The 12,581-nt window shown below is 42.4% G+C and overlaps 1 protein-coding gene across 40 annotated transcripts in view; it reads right to left on the reverse strand.

Annotated features, from left to right (window-relative positions):
* Window positions 1–12,581, reverse strand: part of LOC310765465 (uncharacterized protein) — a 65,456-nt gene that overhangs the window by 37,702 nt on the left and 15,173 nt on the right. For all 40 annotated transcript variants that reach the window (XM_083620413.1, XM_083620407.1, XM_083620406.1 and 37 more), the window contains exons 10-27: window positions 12,422–12,463; window positions 12,007–12,045; window positions 11,156–11,185; window positions 10,932–10,970; window positions 10,812–10,829; window positions 9,990–10,022; window positions 9,266–9,298; window positions 8,074–8,112; window positions 7,812–7,841; window positions 7,345–7,380; window positions 6,123–6,161; window positions 4,212–4,496; window positions 2,197–2,229; window positions 1,852–1,890; window positions 1,567–1,605; window positions 1,408–1,446; window positions 1,232–1,270; window positions 1,063–1,095 (exon numbers count right to left, since the gene is read on the reverse strand). In XM_083620413.1, coding sequence (XP_083476539.1) covers window positions 1,063–1,095; window positions 1,232–1,270; window positions 1,408–1,446; window positions 1,567–1,605; window positions 1,852–1,890; window positions 2,197–2,229; window positions 4,212–4,496; window positions 6,123–6,161; window positions 7,345–7,380; window positions 7,812–7,841; window positions 8,074–8,112; window positions 9,266–9,298; window positions 9,990–10,022; window positions 10,812–10,829; window positions 10,932–10,970; window positions 11,156–11,185; window positions 12,007–12,045; window positions 12,422–12,463 — 885 coding nt within the window. The remainder of the gene's footprint in view (window positions 1–1,062; window positions 1,096–1,231; window positions 1,271–1,407; window positions 1,447–1,566; window positions 1,606–1,851; window positions 1,891–2,196; window positions 2,230–4,211; window positions 4,497–6,122; window positions 6,162–7,344; window positions 7,381–7,811; window positions 7,842–8,073; window positions 8,113–9,265; window positions 9,299–9,989; window positions 10,023–10,811; window positions 10,830–10,931; window positions 10,971–11,155; window positions 11,186–12,006; window positions 12,046–12,421; window positions 12,464–12,581) is intronic.

Genomic DNA, 12,581 nt, shown 5'->3' on the forward strand with positions numbered 1-12,581 from the left:
AGAAAATGAGGGTGGGAGCAGGAAATGACATCACGTGATTGGCAGGGGGAAGAATTTTCCTTAAAAAATGGCCTTGGGCGCCATTTGAAGAGACCTGGTGGGCCAAATAAAGCCCATGGTCCAAAGGTTCTTCCCCAGTACTGCTAAAAGAGAAGCAAAATGATTTTCCAGTTGGAAATAAGTTGGTACAGTGGTACCTCAGGTTAAGTACCGTATTTTTCACCCTATAGGACGCATTTTTCCCCCTCCAAAAATGAAGGGGAAATGTGTGTGCGTCCTATGGGGCGAATACAGGCTTTCGCTGAAGCCTGGAGAGCGAGACGGGTCGGTGCGCACCGACCCCTCTCACTCTCCAGGCTTCAGGCTTCAGGAAGCTATCCACAAGCCTTGGGAGCCCGGCGGGAGTTCCCCGCCCCCCCAAAAAACTAGGTGCGCCCTATGGGCCGGTGCGCCCTATAGGGCGAAAAATACGGTACTTAATTCATTCCGGAGGTCCGTACTTAACCTGAAACTGTTCTTAACCTGAAGCACCACTTTAACTAATGGGACCTGCCGCTGCGCCGCCGGAGCATGATTTCTGTTCTCATCCTGAAGCAAAGTTCTTAACCTGCAGCAATATTTCTGGGTTAGAGGAGTCTGTAACCTGAAGCGTATGTAACCCGAGGTACCACTGTACTCTCCAAATATAAAATGAGCAACGGCTGCACACTTAATTGAAACAATCAGTCGTGATGTCCGCGAGAATGTGTACTCTCCTTCCAGGAGGTGGAGCACTGGAAACTGTTACATGGACCCATTCGCATAAACCATACAGATGTGCACTTTTGCATTGTTATCGGCTTTTGTACAGGGAGCAGCCGCTATGTAGAAATGGGTCCTAGGCTCTTCATGTTTAGGGATGGGGGACCTGTGCCCATTGGACTCCCATCAGCCTCAGACAGCGCAGCCTATAATCAGTAATCCAGTCCAGTTTAGACTTGTAGTCCAACTTAAAGTCCCACAGGTGACCCAAATGTGTGCTAGACCATAATGCTAATGGGGGATATACAATATGCAATTTACCTGTTTGCTTCCAGTTTGCTGGGATGAGCCGCCCTACAAGGGAAAGAAGGAGGGAAAACAGTCTTTACTTGTGAAAGTGGACCTTTTCAAATACCAGATGGTGCAATATTTATTATTATTATTATTATTATTATTATTATTATTATTATTAAGTTAAAAGCAGCTGTACCTGGCTACTCCCGTAAGTGTGTTGGGATGATGATCCACCCTACAAGGGAAAGAAGGAACAAAAACAGTATTTTCTCGCGAACTGGGACCTTTTCAAATACCAAATGATGCAGTATTATTATTAATAATACTAATACTTAGTCCATAATAATATAGGAAGGTTCAAAACAGTTCTACCTGGCTACTTCCGTAAGATTGTTGAGATGATGATCCGCCCTACAATGGAAACAATACAAAAACCAGTGTTTTCTTGGAAACAGGGAAATGGCAAATGATGCAGTATTAACTTTTTTAGCAAAATGGGTTAAAATGTAGGGAAATGAAGAGCTGCTTTACCTGGGAACTTCCATAAGTTTGCTGGGATGATGATCCACCCTGAAAAGCAAATAATTTATAATACTGTATATTGTCAGAATATAAAAAAAAAGATTGGCACCTTTAACACCAACAAAAATATGAAAGATTTGCAAAGGGAGTAAATGAGGACTGTATCCTGTATATAGCCACATTACGCTATATCACTGCAACGAGGAGGCAAACAACAGAATAATATAGAAATGTATGATAAATTAGAACCATTAAAAATGCCACGAGGGAATATTTTCAGTAGGAATCCTTTACCTGGATACTTCCAGAACTTTGCTGAGATGTTGATCCACCCTGTGGGAGAAATAATTAATAAAAACATTAATTTTGTTAAGTGTGGACCTGCATCTACACTACTTTTGGTACAGGAGGGTGGGGTGCTGGCTTCTCCCACTGTGTGGGTCCCAAGTACATTAATGTGGTATTTCTCTCTGTACTACCCTTTTTAAATATAGGGACCAAATTAGTAGGCAGGAAGCAAGACCAGGAGACTAAATCCCAATACAAAATTACAGCTGCTGAGTCAGGGAAAAGATTTCACGATATTAAGATCCACGCTGGACACGAGCCTTCAAAGAATTCAGAGCAGAGGAATCTTACCGGTTTGCAAGGATTGCCATCAGTTGTATAGCCCTAAGAGAAAATTATGAACATTAATAGCAATCCTCCTCCTCAAAAACAAATCATATTTTTACTTCAGGTGGACATTTATTTCGATCTTCAACTCCATTGGTCGAGAAGAGATTGTGTCAGTTAATTAAACTACTAACTGGGCATTAATTATCAAGCTGACAAAGACTTAATAGACAGACAAATACGGTCTGCACAGATAAATCAGCTATGCCTTTTACATTTGCTATGGGTTCTTCAACCAGTATTTATTTGCGTGCCAAGGCTCCGTTCCCTAGTGGATAAAAAACACACGGACACGAGTATTTAGGTTTATGGGTTCAAATAGGCCACAACTTTATTGGTTACAGATGTGAGCGGTTTGGCTTACGTATTGGGTAAAGCCAGAGTATATTTTGACTCCTGCCCATCTTCAGGGAGTCCATCTAAGGGTAAACCACCAATAGGGGGAGTCCTATGACTTACATCAAATAGGGGCACCCCAGGGGTCCCCGCTGAGGTCGTGGCATGGCCCTAGCCCACATCTGGGCATTGGACAGAATCCACACCCCCAGATCCCTTTATGAGGATACCCTTAATGAGGAGGGGCAGGTGGAGTCTACAACATCCCCTCAATCCAAACATAGGCTTAAGTAAAGGTAAAGGGACCCCTGACCATTAGGTCCAGTCGTGGCTGATTCTGGGTTTGCGGCGCTCATCTCGCTTTATTGGCTGAGGAAGCCAGCGTACAGTTTCCGGGTCATGTGGCCAGCATGACTAAGCTGCTTCTGGCGGACCAGAGCAGCGCATGGAAACGCCATTTACCTTCCCGCCGAAGCGGTACCTATTTATCTACTTGCACTTTAACGTGCTTTCAAAGTGCTAGGTTGGCAGGAGCAGGGACCAAGCAACGGGAGCTCACCCCGTTGCGGGGATTCGAACCGCCAACCTTCTGATGGGCAAGTCCTAGGCTCTGTGGTTTAACCCACAGCGCCACCCGCCCAATGCCTAACCTCACAAAGTTGTGACGATTGCTGCAAGGTAGGCGAAAACCAAATGGCTGGTACCAATTTGCCAAGTACCCAGCACCAACAATATGGTGGCCAACATTTGTCCATAGCAGTCATATCAGAGCAAAGCATGAAAAGAGGGTGGATGGGATTGGAAGATCCGGCGAAAGGGCGAGAGAGGAGGGCCCCGGACCATACCGTGGTTAAATCTCCTGTGGCCATTCCCCCTACTGGCACTGATTGGCCAGCGGGGCCACACTAGGCATGGCCCCATCCAACGCCGGCAACATGGCCGGAACAATATGGGGGGGGTCAACTCTCCGCCCTCACACCTGATCACCGCAGTGTCCCAGATCCCTGGCTGCAACACTGCCCTCCAGAAAAGGTGAGCAGACTTATTTCACAGAAGGTATATTCCACTTGGTTTTGGGCTTTATTTTCAAATACAAATACCTTGCAACTTATGCACATTTAACTTGTGCACATTCAGCTTTACGTGCTTGGCAAAAGAATAAAATGTTTTTTTTAAATGAGATGGGAATAGGATGGGTGTCTAGGAAAAAAGACTTTGGCAATTGCACCCACCACTGAGCCCAATGTGTGTTTACGAAACGTGATTTCGGCTTTAGGCCCAATATCCAGAATGTAACCCCAGCGTAAGTTTAGAGTTGCCTGTTAACTGAAAGTGGTTTGTAAAATGAACCAGCAGAAAGCTAAGCTGCTGGCAACTGATGATAACTCTATCAACTTACGGTGCAAAAATGATGATAGAAATCTGAATTTTTAATTTTGAAACATCACCCACAATGCAATAAATCAGAATGGATACAAAAAAGGTATTTGTCAGGAACAACGTCAATTTAAACCAGTCCTCGTATTATTCAATTTTCTTAATCTGCTTACACTAGGGTCAATGAAACAAACCGTTTTTTAACACTACAAGATATGACACAATCTTGGCAAGTTCCTCTGCCACGCATTTGTGGCAATTCTTACCTGGCCGCAGATGCTACCTCCAGCTTTAGAAGAGGATCCACTGCTCACGACCGAACTCGAGGATCCGCTGCTCACAACCGAACTCGAGGATCCACTGCCAACAGAACCAGGAGATCCACTGCCTCCAAAAGTAATAGAGACCCCGCTGTTGCCAACTGAAGTCGAGGATCCACTGCCACCAGCTGAATTAGGGTATCTGCCGCCACCAACTGAGCCTGGGGATCCACTGCCACCAAATGTCACAGAGACTCCACTGCCACCAACCGAAGTAGAGGATCCACTCAGCTAAAGCACATACACACAAAAAGTCTTGTCAACATTAAAGAACGCCATCACCTGTACTATTCAACCTTAAATCTGTTATCTTGGGGAGGGACTCTTTCTGTGGTAAATCAATAGGAATAGCATGAAGATGGGCCATTTTCAGTGGAGACGCCCCACCTATGGAACGGTTTCCCAAAGGAAATCAGGCAGGCCCCCTTTTTACCTGCATTCAATAAAACCCATGTAAAACTTCCCTTATTTATCCAGGCTCTGGCCAAATTTTTATGAGTATTTTTACGCTGCTGGTTTTAAATGCTGCCTGCAGTGTGTTACAGAGCTGCACTGAATTGGTTTTTAAGTAACATTATTATTCTGAGCTGCTCTTCACACCCTTTGGGGAGGAAGGGCAAATTATAAATCTGAATGAATCAATAAATAAAGATTTGCAAAAGGTATGGCCATGGAAATTATAAGGCAAGGGGGGTAATTTCCAACTGCTGAAGAGAGTATTTCCTCCATATTTTAAGGCTACTGGAATAATTAAGCAAATAATATTTGCTTCGTATTTTAAGACAACAGGTAATGTTTTGGAAAACCATAGTGTGTCATGAAATTATTGCGTTCAGAAAACATTATGAACGTGCATTTAATGTTGGCTATTTTTGCTCTGATCCAGGCAGGGACAAGACTCAAGACTACCGATTTCTGCATTTAAAAATGTGTTGTTATTCTAATTATTATTGATTTCTTACCCACCCTTCACCATAAAGTCCCAGAGTGGGTTAAAACTATACGAACACATAATATTTAAACCATTTCTCTAGTTGGATGTGCTGCAAAAGGGGTTTCTCTCACTGATGCAACTGCAGGTGCAAATCTCTCTTTAAAAACTTAGGTAACTGAGCAATATATGAAGGGCTTAAATAATCAAAATAAAAACTGATCGCACTTATGAACCGTTTGCAGGGAGCACACACACACCTTGTTGTCAACAAGTCGGTTGGCACAAAGCATGTTGTTGTTTTTTAAAGAAAGTTCTGCGGATGTATCCCAAGAACTGTGCATGCATGCATGGGCGGAAGACTTCCTTGTTTAGGGAAGCTTTTAATATTTGATGAATCATTGTATTTTAATATTCTGCTGGAAGCCACCCAGAGTGCCTGGGGAAACCCAGCCAGATGGGCGGGGTATAAATAATAAATTATTATTACAGTGGTGCCTCGGGTTACATACGCTTCAGGTTACATAGGCTTCAGGTTACAGACTCCGCTAGCCCAGAAATAGTACCTCGGGTTAAGAACTTTGCTTCAGGATGAGAACAGAAATTGTGCTCCGGCAGCGCGGCAACAGCGGGAGTCCCCCTTAGCTAAAGTGGTGCTTCAGGTTAAGAACAGTTTCAGGTTAAGAACGGACCTCCGGAACGAATTAAGTACTTAACCTGAGGTACCACTGTATTATTATTATTATTATTATTATTATTATTATTATTATTATTATTATTATTCGGCTTGGTGCGTCTGGGTTTCTGACATTACCAGAGCAGCATGGCTGCAGGAACCATCCAGCAGCAGTTCTTCCACACCACTAAAATAACAATCTTCTAAGAACTCCTAGTGAAACCAGTAGGAATTATACAGGGCTGTTTACCTTAGAGCCGTACGAACTGCCTCCCTGTGACTGAATACTCTGTAAAAAAAACAAAAACAAAACAGATATTTTGGTCACCTCGCTGTGTAGAAAAAATGGCAGGCAATACTTCAACAGCTGCAGCAGAGAGAGGAAGAAAGGAAGGAGGGTCTTCCACTGGCTGCCTTTGGCTCCTTCTCAGCTGTTATCTACTAGAAGCAACCATTCCATTAGTCCACAGAGCAGAAGAGAAGCAGGACCATTCCACCAGCTCTGCTACGAAACCATCTTAATATTGCTTCTCCTCCTGTTTCCATCCCACCTGGCCTTCATAACAACTCTTAACTTTAAGAACTGGTGCCTGACTTTGCTTCCCGCCCCCCTTCCTTCTAATTTGGTTTTTTAAATTTTTTTTAAAAAATGCATACAAAAAATGTGGATTTCCATGCTAACTTTTTTTAAAAAAAAAAAGTTTGTGGAATGTCTTCGTGCAGTTAAAAAAAAAATAATCACAGAGTTATACAGGAATTGGGTGAAAAGTGACCCGGGCTGGAAATAAACTAATCTGTCAAACCCTTATTGGAAATACTAGAGCAGGTTTGGGAACCGTCGGCCCTCCAGATGTTGTTGGACTACAACTCCCATCAGTTGCAGAATGGCCCAGAATGATGGGAGTTGTAGTTCAGCAACAGCTGGAGGACCCAAGATCCCCTAGACCTGTGCTAGAAGCTCTAGACAAGCAGAAGATTCCTACCGGCACATTATTATTATTAAAATAATAATAATTTATTTGTACCCCACCCATCTGACTGGGTTGCTCCAGCCAGTTTGCGTGGCTATTAACAAATATAAAAGCATAAAAACGTTTGAAAAGCAATTTCATTCATTGTCGGAAGAGTTGTAATTTCACATATAATGGTACAGTCACATGATGTACTGTGATCTCACATTCTGATCGTGTTCTCCTTCAATTGCTGTATTTGTTGCCTTGGAACTGGTCTCAAGGCCTTAAATGCTTTGGCAAAATGTTTTGCTGGCTGTAGTTTTTCTCCACATATGCTAAATCTCTTTGCTAGTATGCTTAGAACCTCTTAATGACTCCCCCCCCCCCAATCTTATCAAATATCCAAGTAGACAAGAGGAACATTGCAACACAGGGTAAGCTCCCAGAGCTATGTGTGTTTTAACAGACAGATCCCTCAAAGGAGCAGAAATCAAGCTGCAGCCATATGAATATGTTTACCATTTTACAGGCTTGGCTGTTGTAGGAGGATGAGGTCTGTGAAGTAGAAAAAGAAAGAAATTACTTCCTGAATTAACACAACTAATATGCTAACATGCAGAAAAATTCAGCATCCGTTAAAAGTTATCTGATGGGCGTAGGGTTACTTAAAGACCAAACAAATCATTTCTTTGGAAAAAGAAATAGTGAAATAGTTAGGAGACAGGGAGTTTATGCATAGTACAGATTACTATCTGTAATAATTTACATTTTTGTGGAATTTCCTCAGTACTGATATATAACTGCAGACACATATACACTGGTGTTTTCTTTTCTTTTCTTTTGTTTTACAAATGCTTGGTCCTTAAAGCAGTTATTGGAAGTTTGATGCATTATTGGTTGTTCAGGTAGTCTTCCTTCCAAACTTATTTCTTGGACGAAAGGCCAACATTAGTTAGTATCCAACTCAGAGGTGAAACAGCACTTACCTTATCACAAACTCGCCCAGGTTGTCCACTCTAATTGGGGGGGAAATAGAAGCCATTGTAAAACAAATCTTTCAAATGCAATATAACACCATGTTAGAATAAAATCCTGCACGCATTACAGTCAAGACTGTTTGTTAAGCAAATTTCTGATCTCGAATATAAACGCTAATTGGTTTTGTGATGCAAAGTGAACATTACCGAGAAACACAACTGTTATCATTTTTGCCACTTAGAGGATTTAGTGCAGCTACACTATAGTTACCTGGATGGTTATTCGGATGTCATCTTGGGGTTTTGAGCCCTGTGGGGGAGAAGATGATAATAATAATAATAATTAAAACAACAACAACAACAATTTTGCAATCAAAGTGCAGGCAGCAGAATGTCCTATAGCTACAAAGATTTCCCTAGACGACAATTTTTATTAAAATGTAATTTAATAACAGAGGGCATATAACCGTGGCGAACTAGTTGCATGTCACACCTGCCCAGGTGACAAGCTGGATGGGAAAAATAAATATTTGTTGCATGAACAATCAGCGATCTCCCTCTCATAAACCAAAGCAAGTTGCCACAACAATGATTTGTACTGTTATAAAAGCATCGGGGCAAGTGCAATTATATAATTAAAGAGATGTAAAGAGATAATCGCAACTCATTTTCTTAGAAAGAAGATATAACGCATCTGAACTCTGCTTAAAACCAGGAGTATTCTATAGCAATTCGTGTGCTTGAAAACTCACTTGCTTTCACTGAAGCTAAATTCTGATGTGTGTGAGAGAGATCAGGTCTGTTCCCACACATGGTTTGCACCATATCTTTATAAATTGACTTTTACAGGTCAGAATCCAGCATGCTCAGGGCAACCGGCATGACTAAACAAACCACTGTGTTGCTGGAGGTGGGTGTCTTTTAAGAAATAGAAGTCTGACATTCCTTGACTCTTTGGGGTCCTCTTCACAAGCTTTAGGCTATGTTGTTGTATTTTGATTTTACAGATGGGAAAGTGAGGCTGAGAGATGATTATTGTTAACTTTGGATGGGCAAATATCTCTATTTTGGTCTTTCTTCATTTCTCATTTGACCACATTCCTCCACCAGATCGCAACTTTCATTTATTTATTTTGCTATGTATTGTTTCTTCAGCGGTCAAGAGAGGAGGTTTACAGCTCTCACCCATGAGGCATGGAGTTTGCTGAATATTCTTTCAATGCTGAATTTACTAATTCTTCACAATCAGGGGAGGGGGGGAATTACGCAGCCATCGCAACGGCACATGCTGCTTTCATGGCCCCTGAGTTGTTAGCAATTTAGACTGCAGCTCAGGTGTTTGGCACGTATTTCCACAGTACTCTGTGAAAGCAGGTAATCTGCCAGGGCAAACAAGGACCAGAATCAAGCTGTTAATTGTTACAGAGAAGCCTATAGATGGCCAAAGAAAAATTAGAACGTACCTGGGCCTTGATTTTGTCCCCATATATAGTGCTCTGCAAAGGAACCGGAAACTAATTAGTTCAACATAGAGGAGTACCTGCCTTCTTGAAATATTTGCTAACTTTGTGGGTACTCCATTCTTACAAATGATATCCCTTGTGCTGCATTGTTATTAAAATTTGCAGGATAATATTCTGCGGGTGGCACTGTGGGTTAAACCACAGAGCCTAGGACTTGCCGATCAGAAGGTCGGCGATTCAAATCCCCGCGATAGGGTGAGCTCCCGTTGCTCGGTCCCTGCTCCTGCCAACCTAGCAGTTCAAAAGCACATCAAAGTGCAAGTAGATAAATAGGAACCGCTCTGGCGGGAAGGTAAACGGCGTTTCCGTGTGCTGCTCTGGTTCGCCAAAAGCAGCTTAGCCATGCTGGCCACATGACCCGGAAGCTGTACACTGGCTCCCTCGGCCAGTAAAGTGAGATGAGTGCCGCAACCCCAGAGTCGGCCACGACTGGACCTAATGGGTCCCTTTACCTTTATCCTGCTTCTACATCCTGAACCCTGTGTCATCATTACACTGAAGTGGAGTGTTCTAAGCACAAGCTCTCAAGCTAGCAGTTCAAAACAATAAACCTATCTACAGTTCCTCTTGCCCCACAGCTCCCCATCCCTGTGGGGAAAACCACTCTTTAGTGCTCAGTTGAGCAAATGGCAATTCCTGTACCAAGCAGGGTAGAAATGCTTACCTGAATGTGTTTGTATTTAGAGTTGGCCAGTTGCTAAAAAGGAATCAGAAACCATTTTATTTGTACTGCGTATGCACACATCACATCATTATTCTCATAGTCATGACTTTGTGCTGTGATAATGATTAGGAAGAGAGGCTGGAAGAATGTTTCTTTTGTCAGAACAAACCAGCTGATAATTAGGGCATGCTCGAAATGGGAATAAACCCAAAGCTGTTTCACGGAAATCAAAATGAATTGTTTATAAAGACTTTTAGGCATAACGATGAAATGAGAGTGTCCAGCAAAAAAGCAAATGATGCTTTATTTGAAAGCAGACCCCAAAGTTGTTCAGGAATGAACAGTGCAATCTTATGCGTGACTCATCAGAGGTAAGCCCCATTGAATTTAATCTTGCTGAAGAATCAGCTAAACAAATTAACAAATAGGGTTTTTTTCGCAGGGGACATTTCATGAAAAGCAAAGCAGGAGTACAACATAGGGCTGGCATACGTCCCGAATTTCCCGGACACAGCTGGGATTCAGCTGTCAGAAGCTGTGTCTGGGTGGAAATTGCTGAAATGTCCGGGAAAATCCGGACATAAGGCAAGAAGCGTAGATTTTGTCGGAAGTGTAGGTTTTGGCAAATTTTCTTATAAATTGTTAAAAAATGTCTTTTTAAAAAAATAGATCTTGCAAAAAAAAATTAGCAACTCTAGTACAACATATGTTGTAGTTCCACAAGTACCCATGCCTAAATATCACTTCCGGAAATAATTCCAGGAATGGAAGAATTCTTGCGTTGAATTAGCTTAAGAGCAAGAAAAATTAAAATATTCTTACCGATGGGTATGTGTTGCGCTGTGAAAACAACAGAAATACAAATAATTAGCCATTCCCAAATAACTTTTCCCACATTAATAAAAACCTCAAAGCACAAAATGATATTTTAAAAGAGCTTACTTCGGGTGGGTAGGGCTGGCTGGGAGCATACACTATGACCTGACAAAAAATAATAATAGTCAAATGACAAGTTAAATTGGGTTGAATTCAAAAGACATTTCCTGTTCTGCCTCAGGTGGCAAAACATCTTGAGCCATCCCTACTGAGGACAGCGTGGCTGCACCAATCTTCATCCCAGCTGTTGCTTAAATCAGTAGTAAATTAGTTCAGAAAGAGATACATACCTTCCCTTGGTTTGAAACAGTTGAAACGGACTGTAAGGAAAACAGAAAGCAAACATTGAATACCTTTTGTTCCCTTGTGCTCAGCTGACTGGGCTGGAAGCATCAGGGAGTACTAGGACAGGAATAGGGAACAGTTTTCCACTGAAGGGCCACAGTCCCTTCTGGGCATTATTTCAGGGGCCGCATGGTAGTGGTGGGCAGAGCCAGAGGTAAATGGGGATTTTAGCTTTCTATAGCAGGCTAGTTTCTACACACACACCCTCTATCCTCCATCCATCCAAGCAGACAAGAAGCATTATAGGAGTTCAAGGACACATTCCAAGCAGGCAAAAAACACTCAAGCAGGATGTCAAGTAGAGTTCGGGAGAGGTGTGGCCTATGGAGACGGTGTTCCTGGGGGCCACATTTGGTCCCCAGCTTTGAGGTCCCTCATCCTTGCCCTAGTACTTCCTTTCTATGAGGCTTGTTCCATATTTTTGGACACCTTTGACGCAGCAGTACTAGCTGATTGCTCGGGCCTGCGAGCACTCCAGTTGGAGAACAGCCTTTACCAAAGGTGTCATGGGCTTTGAAGACACTCAATCTCAGGACGAAAGGGAGAAAAGTGCAAAGAGGAAGGCATGCTTGGAAAACCTTCACCATGATCAACTCCCACCCGGAAACTAATGTCCACACTGTGGAAGGATGTGTGGATCCAGAATTGGCCTCCACAGTCACTTACAGACTCACTGTTAAAACCTTGTTTATGGAAGACAACCTTACTTGGCTACGAGTGATTGCAGAAGAAAAATTAGAAGAAGAATTAGAAGAAGAAGAAGAAGAAGAAGACTAGTTGACTGCTAGTTTCTCACCTGTCCGTAGGAAGTGCCACTACCATAGCTTACACCAGGCTGCATAAAAAAGAAACCTCAGTTACTTCTTTATAAAAGCTACACATTTCAACAAATTGCTATGTTATGAAATTAAACCCATTTGCAACGGTAAGTTTAAAGATAGGTGGCAAGGATTCAGGAAAACGGTGTTGATTAAGAGACATTCTGTTGCCGATTGACCTTTAATTTAAATATGTAGATCTTGGGGAAATCCTTGTTGGTGGTTGGGAGAATCTAATTCAGATTTCAGACATCCAAATGAGCTAATGCTGAAGACACAATGTGGAGGTTTTCACTTGCACGACTAGTCACTTGTGGCTTACGACACAAACCATCCATCACATATCTAACCGTGACAATCAACTTCTATGAGGAAAAGAAGGAGGATGCTTACATCGTAGCAGCCAAACTTGTTGTAGATACTAGCAGTGGCACCCTGTATGGAAAAAAAACAGAGACTTATATGATTCTTTGTTTTGGTCTGCTGGTAAATGGAATTTAATGGCATACAGTAATATGGGTTCTGACGGCTGAGGAGAACTGAAGTGGATGCA

The sequence above is a fragment of the Podarcis filfolensis genome (genome assembly GCF_964270895.1).
Source record: "Podarcis filfolensis genome assembly, chromosome: 6".
In the NCBI taxonomy this organism is placed as follows: Eukaryota; Metazoa; Chordata; class Lepidosauria; order Squamata; family Lacertidae; genus Podarcis; species Podarcis filfolensis.